Source organism: Ixodes scapularis, unplaced genomic scaffold, assembly GCF_016920785.2.
Source record: "Ixodes scapularis isolate PalLabHiFi unplaced genomic scaffold, ASM1692078v2 PGA_scaffold1__304_contigs__length_218370807, whole genome shotgun sequence".
NCBI classification, from domain to species: Eukaryota; Metazoa; Arthropoda; class Arachnida; order Ixodida; family Ixodidae; genus Ixodes; species Ixodes scapularis.
Window position 1 is genome coordinate 158,444,184 of NW_024609846.1, and position 14,485 is coordinate 158,458,668.

Below are 14,485 nucleotides of genomic sequence, written 5' to 3' on the forward strand. Positions count from 1 at the left end.
TAGTGAATGTGGGACGCCAGTCTCACTACAAGAACAAGCAGCCGCACGGCGCTTCCGTGGGCGTGTATTTGCTTCAGTTGCTTGCTGCAAACTATGTTGGTTGAGCAGATCTTCCTCTGAACATCTCACTGAGTGCAAAAAGACTCAAACTCAAAAATGAACAGACTCAACGAGTTACGCCGCGTATAAACCACTTGCCGCAAACACCTGCAGCCATGCCTATTATCGTTGAAACCATAATGGAAAAGGCGATCTCGCTATGTTTTCCAAAGCAACAATGCTCAATGTCGTTTGTTTCTCAAACATAAAAATAAGTCGTATAAAAGACTACCACGGCAGGGAGGCACAATTTTACAACAAACATTCCACACATCAATCATCTCTCCAACCAATGAGAGCTGAGACGAACCTCAGCTAGCTAAGCACTTTTCGTTATCGGCTAGGCCTAGAGCAGTGCTACCTCCACCTAAATTGCATCTGGCAGCATAAATATTGCAACATAAAAAATCTTTAATGAAAATTTTAGGGGCAAAGCTCCTTAGGGCCTAGCCTTGTCTGTCCGGCGTCTGTGCTCACATCGATCTTGCTGGTGCTCGTGCTCATGCTCACGTGCTCGTGTAGGGAAAAAAAAAGATGAAAAAACAAATGTTTGGGCAGTCGACAGGATTCGAACCTGTGCGAGGAGACCCCAATGGATTTCTAGTCCATCGCCTTAACCCCTCGGCCACGACTGCGGGACGAGCAGGGGGCTCTGAGATGTGGTAGTATTTCAAGAGCTGGAGATGTCATGGATGAAACATTGCATGTAGCCGCTCAACGTCTATACAGGAGAGGGCGCTGCGGTCAAATGCGTATATAATCACGTTAAACGTTGCATGCATTGGCTCAACGTTTATAGACGAGAGGGCGCTGCGGTCAAATGCTCAAATGCGTATATAACCACATTCCATACCACACATTCTCTTTCTGGCATGAATGAAAACGAACAAACAAAAAGCTCGGCATGCTGCGGCTCAGCGTCTACGCAGACAGGCACCACCAGAGCTTCGCCCCAATCAACATCATTCACCACAAGGAGATGCGGTATATTTTTTTTTTATAAACTACAGTCGAACGCGGATATATTGAGTTCAAAGGGAATCGTAAATAGTTCAATATATTGATAATTTGATATACAAAAATATGTTAACATAAGCTCCAGTTGAAACTTCCGCGCATCTCTGCTAATACTGAAGGTCGCGACAAACGAAACCTTACCAAATAGAGCTTCTAAGAACCGCTAAAAACAATAGAGCTTAGTTGGTAAGGTCACAAACACCGACTTGTTTATGTGAAGGTGTTTGCAATCGTTTAAACCTTGCCACGACCTCCACACAGCGCCATTAGCAAATCACAAAAATAATTAAAAAAAAAAAAGAAAAAAAAGGGAAAAGCGAGTTGCATAAAAAAAAAACAACTTTTGATCCATTGAACAAAGTTAAGCAAGCAACAAGAAAGAAACCTCACTAAATTCAGGCAGCAAGAAAAGAAAGGCAAAAAAATAAAAAGAAAATGGCAAAGCAAATACGGCGGGGAAAAAAAAGGGTAAACAAAGATAATGCGTTCAAAGCGATTGCTCAACCGTTGATGTCGGTACACTGAACTTGACGAAGACTTTTTTTTTCTCTTTGTTTACTTTATTTTGGGGCTAAGGAGTCGTGCAGCGACAGTGGTGTTCGGGGAAAGAGTGCACGGTACCATTCTAACAGCGGGCACTCCCTGCCCTCCCTACGTGCGCCAGGCCCTTCCCCTTGCTTTTGCCATCCCCCACTTTTTTTTTTACAATTGTTTTTTTTTGCTGGAAATTTCTGTGTGTGTATGCTGGCTTGGCGGTTTGCCAGCCCCACAACGCGAGCCAAGTGCTCGCCGCTGGCGCAATCCAACCACAGGAGAAGCGACGGGTGGCCGTTCGTCGTTCGCTATTTCCAGTGTCCCTGCCATGGGAGTTCGATACAGAAAAAAAATGCTCCTATACTATTATATGTGATTTTCAAGGGGATGTCTGGACTGTTCAATATAAACAATAATTCGAAATACCCGGGTGTGATATAACCGGGCTCGACCGTATGTGTTCTATCTAACCCTATTAACTTTTTTTTTTTTAATTTTTTTTTTGTACATGTTTTTCATTACTTTTGATAAGTACTTGCCTTTTTGTTGATGACAACCCGAGTGCCTTGAGGGACGTCCAGAACGAGTTCCTGGCACTTTACATCCTTCGGGGTGGACTGGAGCTTCAGAACCCCGCGAGGCCTGCATCCGTCGCATTAAAAAATAATATCCGTTTCGCAAATCCTCAAAAAAAAAAAAAAAAAAAGAGCATCTGAGAATTTGTTGCGAAATACTCACTCCTGGAAAGTGCCCGAGAAGGCGATGTAGAAAAAGTTCTCGTAGTACAGCTTTTTCCCTTCCCGAAAGATGGTCATGTCGTAGGTCTCGCTCATTCCCCCGGGTGCCGTCACGGTCAAGTAGGGAGGCAGGGTGGGCTCGTCCCACGCATATGGCACTGCGTCAGAAAGACGAGTCGGTCGCCAGGAACGACGCTTGCCGTTCTGCCCCCTACCCCGTGGCTACAGTCATGGACAGCTGAAGAAACGCGGGAAGTGACTTGTTAAGTTCACACTTCTTACTTTGTTCTTCAGCATTCTTATCGGCTTATGCCTCAATCTGGTTGGCTGCGGAGCGACGATAAAATGCATGGGACGTGCCACGCCCTGCATTTCTCGAGCTGTCGGTGGCCATGAGAGCAAACAGTTGACGCAGCAAATTCTGTTCCCGGAAGGAGTGGGCATTACCGGAAGTGTGTGCCTTGACGACGGGCTTGAGCAGTTCGCTCGCCACGCCCGTCTGGTGAAAGGTGACGGGAACCTCCGACTGGTTGTCGACGCGCATGGGGGGCGGGATCTTGGAGCAGTCCATGAAGATGATGAAGAAGGTGGCCCCTTTCAGGATCACCTCCACGCGCACAAAATAGGAGCGGCCCAGTTCGTCTCTGGAAAAAGAGGAAATTGCGAGCTTAATAAAACGGCCGTCACAACCTCTCACTTTCTTTTCTGAGTGGTGCGGTTTCAAAAGAAGCTAAAAAAACTATAGTAGGAGTCTAAAAGCAATTCTTACATCGACCATATTCTTTCTTCTTCTCTTTTTCGGAACATTAATTGACGGCGACCAGCAGGAACTGTCTGCTTTAGAACAAAACTTCAGGGTGCTTGTGTGTCTTGGCAGCATAGACACACTTCAAGTGCGAGGGACCAAAAAGTTCAGCCTCGCTACTTTCTTCCATCACTGTAGTAATCTGATTTTGTGTGTTCTTCCGAGATGGTGCCACTGTATGGTCGTGCACGCAGCTCGTGCATATCACATTGTGATGTAAATAAAGAAACAGCTGAGTGCGCGCTTTGTTGTCACCTTAGCTTTCGGCTTAATCGGCAGTCTCATTACTACTTTGCTCTGCTCGGTCTTCTACGGGCCCTCACCAGTTCCTGTCTGGGCCAATGCCGTGGCTGGGTGAGCCCTAGTCTGCTGTGCCCAGGTACACTGTGCCCATGGACGGTTAGTGACGAGTGCCGTTCCCACTTTCTTAGTTTAGTCATTTGCCATTTATGTTGTAGTCTACTCCCGTTTGAACCATCTTGAATCACTGCATAACAAATAAAAAAATTGAAAAAAATGAAATAATTTTACATTTTGTTGCAGGAATGATTTCAGGCATTCGAGACCACTGCTTGAAGAGCTGATCACAAAATCACCAATGAGTTTTCTAGCATGTTTGGTTACGCAACCTTCAATGAGGGTTTTTAATTAAAGATAAGAACCACGGGTGTGCAGTCAAAGAAACAAACATGAATCTTTACGTATATGGAACCAAGGCCCAGCTTTTCTACACATTCTCCAAACGAGTGGGCAGGGAAGACCTCGGAAAGAAAGGTGCCTGCCTCATGTGCACGTGGAAGGAGTCCAGCTCGTCAATCTTGAACCCGCCCGACCAGAGGCAGCCCGAGATGTCTACCAGGCGCACGCAGAGGAGGTTGTCCAGGTCCACTCGCGGCCAGTGGAAAGGCAGACTCGACTTGGGCTTGGCCAGGGAGATGTGATGACGATGCTGGTGCTGCCATTTAAGAATGCAAATGATCTATCATAGTTAGTCCACTGTCAGTAAAAGAGAAAAATGTGAGTGAAAGAAAAAAAAACACATTCGCTCATGTCTATACCAGAAACCACGATTCGTTGCACACATCAAACGCCGCACTGAATGAACAGACCTACCTCGCCAAGCGTTCGGCACATGCGTGACGCTGTCATAACTTTAGTTCAAGGAGGCAGTGCACGAGACCGCTTGGCTTGAGGGTCACTGCACGTGCAAAAAGACTACTGGATGCATTGCCGCAGTGGCGGCATAGAGAAACTGGCTGGTGAAATTGGCCTAGTATCCGTGGACCGACGCTTGAACTGCTTGTCGGCCGCATGTAATGGCAACTTGCTTCCTATCACGGTTGAGCGGTGTGACCGCCTGCACCCACTGAGCTATTGCTACCACTTCTTCGCATGCTCTGCCGAAAAGCTGCCGATTTTGCCGACTCGAGTTCCTACAGCGGAAAGCTGGGCACCGATGCCACTACTCCGTCTGCCTGCCCGTGGGCTCACCTGCTCCTTGGTGGCAAACCTCTGGGCGATCTGGACCACCGAGCTGCTCTGGTTGTCCACCAAGAACCTCGGGGAAAGCACCACATAGTTGGTGTGTGTGTAGTTGCCACGACCCTGCCTAACATCCACTCCGATTGTGTACACCCTGCGAGGAATGATGTGAAGCACCCGTGCATCTATGAACTCGATCGTGTCATACTAGATTGGGCAAACTGAGAGGGCCCCAACAATGTTCTATCGAAACATCTATAATAACAAGAAACTTTCTTGAATTAGACTAATTCACAAAGTGTCTACCTACTGAACAGAAATGGCTCCGATTCAACTTAGAGTCACTTCTGCATGTAGTTAACATAGTAACTGACAAGGTGAAAACAGCAGTGATCCTGCCTCTCGTGCGAGCCAGGGCGCACTGTTTATTTCCGTTTCCTATCTTCAAAAACGTTTCGGTATCCCATGCAGTTCGAGCCCTGGCATGCAGCCAAAGCACGAAGAAAGGCACAGAGCGCATGTCGGAGGCCAGGCGTTCGAAAGTCGTGCCCTGCCGTTCTTACTCTGTCAGTGACTATAAAGGTATCCATAATGTTTCAACAAAGTGTCGTGAACACTGCGTAGATACTTAGATATGTAGAGCTATGTATTACTAACGTATCCAAGGTTTTACTTTTTTTTTTTTTTTTTTTCAATAAGGCTATAGGGGAGTATATTTATATTTGTCTTTTCTTAACCCCCCCCCCCCCCCCCCCCCCCGTTTTATTATTAATGGTTAGTTTATGTTTCCAGCTCACACAGAAGTAGTAGTGAAAAGTATGTCGATTTTTCAAGATAAAATAAAGTAGGGCATGCAACTCTTTCAAAGTAAAATAGAGTAAGGTATCCAAACATTTCAAGATTAAATAGAATACTGCAAAATTTGAATTAAATCAATCGAACGGGAGTTTGTACCAGTTTGCAGTTATTCTTCAATAATTTTCCCATTTTCTGCACCGACGATAGAATTCGATGTTATCGCGGTCAAGCCACATCCTTATATACAACTTTGCGGCTTCTACAGGCGACGTTAATTGACACAGTTTTCCAAACAGAAAACGTAACAACCAAGGCAAAGCTAGCCAAACGCACAAACTCGGCCACGGCTACGGCTCGAATGACTGCGTGCAGAGCCTGACTCTATCAAACCGTATAAATAAAATGCACAGGGCAAGATGTCAAACCTAGCTCGGCTTTCTTCCAGATGTGTAAGCTCGGCGACAGGACACGAATGACAGGAAAGTCCTTCGGCTCTCCCGTCTCAGGCGCAAGCTTCCCAACTTCGACAATGCTTCAACCTCTCATGGGCCTCGAGCGTGCACGCACAGACAAAGCACAATGAAAGACAATGAGCACGTGGTGAAGGTTGGACATGCGAAAGAAACGTTCTGCCATCCTCCTCCTGCCGGTCACTATGGCGCAAAGACGACGCCGCTCGAGCGGGAGGCCAGCCTAGCTCACCAGTCCGGCCGTGCATCCTTGGGAGACACCATGAGCCGACGCACCCTGGTTCCCTTCTCCAGGGAGAAGCTGGTGCACCACTGAGGAAAGCTCCTGGGGTGCAGCTCTGTGCCAAGCCTCATGCTGCACCTGACAGAAGGACACAGGCACGCGAGTCAAACAAGCTTTTTTAGGGGACAAGAGCGAATTTGTTAATGGGATCACGAGATTATTTTTACCCGAAGGTGTACGAATGGCACACGGCGATTTCTCTATAATGCGCAATCGATTTAATCAAAATGAAGGGCGACGAGACGTTCTACTTTTGAGATGACAGTCCTGCTACGTCACTAGCGTGGTTACGAGATGTAAGGTCTGCAGGCTACTGTCTCAACTGGGTCCTCCGATAAGGAAGTATTCAGGGTTATTGAGCCTATGCAGGAACTCTGTTTTGCGTGAATGGAAAAGCCCAAAAATTTTTGAGTCGAATGCAAACAAAGCAAGTCTCTGTGGCAATGCGTTGGAAGTAGATTGCAAGTTTCTGAATTCTAATAAAAGAGCTAATCAAAGTATTATAATAGTGCAATGATCACAATATGTATACAACAATATATCAATCCCCTTTTAGTAAGGTATTTGTAGGTTTCTCTGGAAGCCAAGTTCAGAACCAATGTGCGCAGAACACATGGGATGAACAAACCTCCAGTTAAGTCTTGTGCCACATACAGTATAGCATGCTTATAATGAACACACTGAGAGCTGGAGATCAGTTCGTTACACTTGTTTTTTGCTATATCTGGATAAAAAAACAAAAACAACAAAATAATGTTTTAGAGCAAAGGTTTACTGCTTACCGAAGAAGCTGTCGATACATGACTGCACACTGCGATTCACAGATGTGCTCACAATTACTGCCTCTAATGCGTTAACTTGCGCAAAAATGTTCTCTCCAAGCCCAGCAACGAAGTACGTACAACCAGAGCACATCAACTGCAGCGATCGCCGTTCCAGTAGGCACTGATGGTTTCACATGGCAGTCGTCACTGTCGCTTTTGTTAGCTCGCACATCTACAAGGTTCACAAGGTCTTCGTCCGTCATCACCTCCGCGGCAACGAAGTCGTCCTCTGTCGTGACGAACTTGACAAGGTTTAATATGAATGAACTTTACAGTACATACTAGCAGTTGCGAGGCAGAATGCAGTGCAGTTTCACCTATGTACATGAATTGTGAAAGAAATTACGTAGTCGTTTTTATCAGGAGCATGCTTACATTGCTTAGGAAAACTACCGTTAGAGAATTAACTACTGTAATACCAAACAATTTTCTTCGCCGGATACGCAGAATTCCTGGAGAGTGCAACTGTGTAAACAAAATTTCCAAAAAGGTAGTTCATTTTCTCCTAACATTGAGCTGGAAAATCAAATAAATGTTTTGACTTTTATGTCGTGCAGAATTCCTGGAGAGTGCAACTGTGTAAACAAATTTTTCAAAAAGGTAGTTCATTTTCTGCTAACATTGAGCTGGAAAATCAAATAAATGTTTTGACTTTTATGTCGTCAACAAAATCTTAACAACTTTTACAAAAGATATCCACAAAGTAAAAAAAAAGTGCCACATTTGAATTACCCATTAAATTCCAGCTAGGAAAAACAATGAGTGAGCCTTTCCTTTTATCCCGTTACCAAATGATAGTTTTCCTAAAGTGAAATTTATGCCAAAAAGTGGAACGAAGAAAAATGTGTTCAAAGAGACCTTTTCTTTAGCATTGGTAGACTGAAAGTAATTTATAAAAAAAATAATGATGCTGCGTAAACAAATGAACCTTTCTGGGAATGCTCCCAGATGTTGGTGGATGTAAATATGACATTTTTCCCAAATCAACTTTTGTTGCTGAAATATTTTTTTGTGTGTATTTCCCCCTCTTCACGCCGGACGGGAAGAGCTGGACCTGTGCCGGGCTCTCCCACATCTACTCCAGCAGTGAGCAAATCTCGTTGATGGCAGGTACTCTGTCATCCGCAATCACTTTGTCGCTTGCAACAGGAGTCTCCAAAACCCTAGTCCGGGAAAAGCTGCCGCTCTTGAAGCAGTGGGCAATGGTTTCGGGCTTTACGTCTCTTCACACTTTGCTGGCCATAAACACTGCTCTGGCCACGTAACCTAGCGTTCCTTGGGTGGCACCGCGGTGCGAATAAGCAGACGCTCAATCACTGGGCGACATTAGTGCACCTTCAGGTTCGCTACGACTCCCTGGTTTATTGGCTGAAGTTTGGCCGTGGTGTTTGGAGGCAGAAAGAGCACCTTTATGGCGCTGAACAGTGGGTTGATGAGATGGGCACTGCAGTTGTCCAGTAGCAGCAGCACCTTCCGATTTTGCGAAGCCATGCCTGCGTCAAAATCAGTGAGCCACTTGCGGAAGCGGTCCCCCGTCATCCACGCTTTGCCATTCTGGACGTACGTCACGGGAGGGATTTGATGGTCGCAAAGCCCCATGGTTTGTGGGACTTTCCAATCCACGAGATCCATGTTGGCGCAAGCTAAAAGTGTGATGCACTCCTTGCTTGTCTTGGCTCCGACGCATTTGTCATCCTTGGATGCCAGTGTCTTGGCAGGCAGAAGTTGATAAAAGAGGACAGTCTCATCCGCATTGTAGATGCATCAGCATAAGAGGCAAAAATCCGATCCGATCAAAGTGCTTGTTGAGCCAAGCCGGGAGCAACATGTCGTTAATGGATGCAGCCTTGCCAATGATGTGTTTGCAAGTGATGCTGTGATGATCCTTAAAGTGTTGAAGCTAGCAGCTTCTAGGCTTGAAGTTATCGTGCTTTAGCAAAAACCCCAAGTTCCGAGCCTTTTCCAGAAGGATCTGACCGCTTATTGGAACTGCCTTTGCGCGGGCATCGACAAACCACTTGTACAGCGCCTCTTCCACATAATTGTACAAAGGCTTGCGGAGCTTCTTCCGGTTTACCCTGCCAGCATCGTCGTTTAGGGCTGCATTGATCTTGACTACGTTCTTGATGATTGCCGACAGCGCCGATGGAGCTATCTCGTATTTGTGGGCGATATCGGACTTTATGACATTACGCCGAACTTCCTCAAGAATCGCCCGTTTCACCTTTAGGGACAGAAGCTTTCTTTTCGGGGTGGAAATGCCGGTGCTTGACATGATCAAGTAAATCCGTGGGCGGTCCGGTCAGTCGCAATTAGGTGCGTTCAGTCAAGTTCGCAGTCAGTCTTTGCCAAGGGAGAAGCGGTTGGTGTAGGGTTCGTAGTCAAAGCGAAATCAGAAAGGCAGTCTGGGTCACAAGATGGCGGGCCAACGGAGAAGCAGAAGAGGAACACTATCCAAATGGAGATCGGGAGGAGAGTGAACCAGAACCTTGCAGGAAACGAGAACATGGTGACGCGCGGCACGGCAACGCGATAAGCGAATGGGTTCTTCTAGATTTTTCCACGCTGCCTACGTCCTGTGTTTTGCAGATAAGCATCCCATTCCTGCGCAGGGTGATTAAGCGAGCAGCGCAAAGTTATCCAAGGTATGCGCCCTCAAGACGCACAGTCCGGGCGCTGCTGGTCAGCAGCTACATTTTATATTTTGTTCATTTTAGCTCAGTTTAAATTATGTGGTACCTTTTACATTAAATTTTAGGAATTTTGGAGAATTTTTGTACGTAATGTCAGCACAGGCTTTCCGAGGTTTTTCGCTAAAAGTGGACTCAATCATATTGCAGGAATACATACGGGAGCGGGAAATCAAAATTCCTTTGTTATATCACCTATTTTGTTATTTCCGGGTTCGTTATAAGCAGGCTGTACTGTATCGGGGACTTGACAAATTTATGGTAGATAAATCAGCTGCACCCCATCCTTCGTTCCTTGAGTGCTTTACATCCAGCCAACGTTACTGAAACACTCAGTTGGGGAACTCCCATAGAGACAGCTTTGAAAAAGTGACCCCAATCTGTCTCCGAGCACCGAGCTAATGACGAACACAACGCCACCATTTCTCCCGAAGCGGCCACTTGAGGAACTGCACGTGACTTCTATTTTGGCTTTAAGAACAGATACAGCGGTAGAGGTTACAGGGGTGCCACCCCCGTCTCCCCGGCGGACGCGCCGCGTTCAACATCCGAAGTTAAAATGCACCTAGGTCTGGACGCGCTACCTGAAAGGCCCGCTGAGGCATAGTTGTATAAAAACAATATTAATTGTTCCGCAAAACCCTGCGAGCTAAATATTTTAAAAACATAACGCGCCCCTCTTTTTGTACTAAACTCCAATAAATTTCATACAAAAAGAGTCTTTTCCGTTTGTTTTTACGCAAAAACAGGCTTTCAAAAAGCTCAAGGTGACCATAGTACAGACAAACGAAAAAGAGTAACGCTGTTGTCGCATTTAGCTCGGTCTGGGTGGACGCCAGCGGCCCAGGTTTCGACAGCGAGTTTCCCAACTGAGTGTTTTAGTAACGTTGCATCCAGCTAAAGAGAATCACATTGTTCAGATTACCTTCTGTTTGAATAAAACTGAAAGGAAATAAAGTACTGTACAGAATGCTTACATCATAGATGCTTCCGAGTCTGCAAATGAAAAGAGTAGGGGTGCCACGCTGCGGGCTTGTTCGTGTTCGGGGAACTGCCCAGCAGACTCTGAATTTGTTCCTTCTTGCTTGAAGATAAGGGGCAGACCAGAACGGTTGATGATCCAGTAAGGCGCCGAGATAAACACCTGCAGCAGGTGTTTACCATCTGAACATTGCCGATAAAGGGTTTGTGTCCAAGCAACAACCAAAATACTACTTCGATAACTGCCGATCACAGGAGGCAAACACTTGTAACGTGTGTTTATCCCAGTAGGTACTTTGCAGTGTCATAAAAAAACAAAGTCTGATGCCGCGTGTTTCTGCAAATACTTTTGAAAAATTTTCAACCTAGGGTGGTTGAGAAGAAAGGAACTCTTTTCGGGAACAAACTTCCAGCTACAGCAGGCGTAAGGAATTGCAAGAACCATGATAACATCACACTAATTGCCCAAAATGTACTAACTGACTATTTAATTAGTGGAAATAAACACATGGTTCAAATTAAAGACTTGCTGAGCGCCATCAGAAACCCTTAAATCAGTCAAATTTACGACAACTTGAAGCACGTGGGAAGCACGAGGATGCTCTAAAGTTAACACCTGTGAAGCAGGCACAGACCAGCGATGCAAAAATGCAGACGATAAGAATATCATCCCAATTTTCGCACCGTCAGCCTTGCCCCCGCTGCACGACTGATAACTTTGGTCATCATCCTAAAATTCACTAATTTAGAGGTTTCTGATGATGCTCGGCAAGTCTCTAATTTGAACCATATATTTATTTTCACTAATTAAGAAGTAAATTAGTAAATTTTGGGTCATCAGTTTGTCAATTAGTATGTTTTATGGCGATTCCTGCCGTCCACTGTAGCTTGCAGTTTGTTCCCAAAAAGAGTTCCTTTTTCTCCACCCCCCTAGGTTTAGAAATCCTTGAAATATTTGCAGAAACACCCGGTATGAATTATTTACACCGCTGTCATTGAAGATTTTCCTTAGTCAAATTCATTTAAATTACTTTAAAGGGAGCTTAGTGAATAAAATTTTAGCACATTTTAGCACAAAAAAGTATATGTCAACAGCCTGTCCCTGCCTCTCAGTCATAGAGTGTGTAAAACAAAGGAGACTGTGTAAAAACAACAAAACCAGATACAGCAAAGTCAGGCTCACAGGACCCATAAATGACAGAAACGTAAGGTAGAACATTAGGTAAAAGAGGAAACTTTAAAACTAGGAACATCAGCAGGGATGCATAGGCTAAGGAGAGACTGACGATCCAACCTTGAGTGACCTTCCTCGAAGCACGGCGACGCGTGCGTGAAGCAGCAGCAGTCGCCCCTCCGTATCACGGGTTTCGAGCCTTGTGGTGAAGCTGCCAGATTCAGGAGGGATCACCAGGCTGGTGCATTGCCGGAAGTACTCCAGAGAAAAGTTGATGATGACGTACTGCTCTGTGTTCACCTGCCACACAAAGCAAGACCATTCAGGCCACTTCAAAATGCTTGCAGTCTGTTCAAACTGAAGGTGTTCAAACTAATGTCCGAAAAAATCTTATCACGAGGCATGCAAAAAAAATGAGTCAAAACAAGCATTGTTTTTACCCTCATTTCAATTATAAATAACACTTGGTGAAATCAGGAGGAACCACCTAGTCAACTTATTAAGAGACACAAGCACTACAAATTGCTATACTCTTAACTGTTTAACTGCTATACTATACTATCACCTAAAGCAATGTTCAGCTCTTGTACAATAGCAGAAACATAAAACATTACTGTGAAAGTCTGTAGCAAGAAAAATTAGTTGAAGTCTTTTCAAAAGGCACTTTCGCTGAAATGCATAAAAAAGAAAATGTTTCTACAATACCAAAGCATTTAGCATTGATCTTCCATAAGAAACCCAACCTTACACAGACTTCTACTTTTACAAGATCCAGTTCTTTCTGAAAGTATCCAGAGAGCAAAGCAAGAAGTATTTAACTACCCAAGCCTTGTTGTAACAACTACAATGTTTACAAAAAAAAAGAAATGCTCTGTACTGTTGCAGGTTAAGAAAAGCAGGACAAGTTCCTCTCGTGAAGCCCTCCACTCTTTCCACTTTAGCAGGCGAACGCTGGAGAGGAGGCGAGAGAAGGCGAGTTCACTCGCCCCCTCCCAGTGTTTGCTCTGCTAAAGTGGAGGAGTAGAGGGCTTTGGGGGTGGAGCCTGCCCCGCTCTTCCCTGCAACAGGGTACAGAACATCACGCTGGACAGAGACAAAACTGAGCTGTGCTGTTCACCTCATGGAGCGAGCAGTTCTTCCGAGGCGAAATGACCCCCTTGCACTGGTTCTCGTTGATCGCATAAGCCAGGTCGTACGGCAGAAGATTGTGGACAGAGATTGGAGGCAGAAGCGTGATGGTGTGCGCAGGAACAGTGCTTGGAACATTCTCTTTGTCAGGGTAGTTTTCCCGCTTCACTGCTACGGAGAACCTGTGAATTTGCAGGTTAGAGTTAAAACCCTTAAAATGCTGAAGCAAAAAGATGTTTTCAAAGAAGTTATCAGTCCCAGAAACCTGCTGGCTGCCTTCTATCACTGTTCTGTTACTTTGTTAAAACACATACATAGTACCTAGTACACCATCATATCACCATTTTGAGAAATAGACTGCACTAGATTAAAAAAATCGGCTGCATGTTTGGTCGTATTGTAAAACGCATTTAAATGTGGTAGCTTTATTGGGTGGGTGGCGCCTAGGACAAGATGACCCTTAGTTTTTCAGTGCCTGGGCGAGTGGTGCGCAGGTCAGGTTTTCGTAAAGGAACAGGATAGTGCCACCTGGATACAAAGCCTTTGCGCTGAATTTTCTGGATCACCAAGAGAGGAGAAGAACACTTTCCAGCCCTTTCCACTCCTCATTCCACGTGCTCTTTTTACACCACCTGTTTCTGCTCCTCTTTCTGGCCCTTTCCACCCCTCTCCGCTTTGTGCAGTTTCTCCCACCACCTGCATGTGCTCCTCCCGTTCCTACATGCGAGGTTCGTAGCTCAGTCGACAGTACGCTTGGCCTCCACACGTGTGACTGGGGGTTCAGTCCCTAGCACCAGTTCCCGCTTCTACAGCGGCAGCTGTTACGGGCTCTTCCTACCACTGGCAATGATGTCTGTTGTTGCTGGAATTGATATTGTAGTTATTGTCGTTGTTGATGTTGTAGTTGGCGTAGTAGGGCAAAGCATGATCGTCAATGTAGCCAAATCCTTAAAAAAGATTGCCCCCTGCCCGCAGGAATTAAACTGGAGACTGCTGCATGCGAAACAGAGGCGTTACAACAGAGCTACGCCACAGCGTTAGCAAACAAATTTATAGTTAGGGTTTCTGTAGTACCCAATGCTCACCACACACTTTCTCTGGAAGAAAAAAAACAAAAAAACAGTCGATAACAATATGTTGTTGTAGCACGAGCTCGTGCCGGGAGACTCGCTTTCATGTGCTCTGGAACATAATGGTCAGATGTCTATTTTGTTCCAAACGCTTTTGTTCAGGTGTGTGAACACGAAGCCGATGTCCAATGACCTCGCCGTGATGTGTTCCAGCTATCGCTATAACTGTACCATGGATTACCACACGACTGCTCAATTTTGTTTTTCAATATTGTTTAGCGGTCTTGGGTCACCAAGATGGAAGTGGGCTTTCCTGCCCTTTCCACTCCTCCTCGTTCCGCATATTGTTTCTACACCACCTGTTTTTTCTGGTCCTCTCTTTTTTGCCCTTCT

General features: G+C 45.5%; 1 protein-coding gene and 1 long non-coding RNA gene across 4 annotated transcripts in view; both read right to left on the reverse strand.

The window, feature by feature from the left end:
• The window catches only part of LOC120848601, a 396,114-nt gene that overhangs the window by 76,099 nt on the left and 305,530 nt on the right, over positions 1-14,485 (reverse strand). The window lies entirely within an intron of this gene.
• Positions 1-14,485, reverse strand: part of LOC115332524 (vacuolar protein sorting-associated protein 13D) — a 192,001-nt gene that overhangs the window by 47,053 nt on the left and 130,463 nt on the right. For all 3 annotated transcript variants that reach the window (XM_029994924.4, XM_029994936.4, XM_029994930.4), the window contains exons 59-67: positions 13,012-13,204; positions 12,015-12,194; positions 10,717-10,883; positions 6,175-6,303; positions 4,684-4,828; positions 3,975-4,147; positions 2,835-3,031; positions 2,389-2,545; positions 2,190-2,292 (exon numbers count right to left, since the gene is read on the reverse strand). In XM_029994924.4, coding sequence (XP_029850784.2) covers positions 2,190-2,292; positions 2,389-2,545; positions 2,835-3,031; positions 3,975-4,147; positions 4,684-4,828; positions 6,175-6,303; positions 10,717-10,883; positions 12,015-12,194; positions 13,012-13,204 — 1,444 coding nt within the window. The remainder of the gene's footprint in view (positions 1-2,189; positions 2,293-2,388; positions 2,546-2,834; positions 3,032-3,974; positions 4,148-4,683; positions 4,829-6,174; positions 6,304-10,716; positions 10,884-12,014; positions 12,195-13,011; positions 13,205-14,485) is intronic.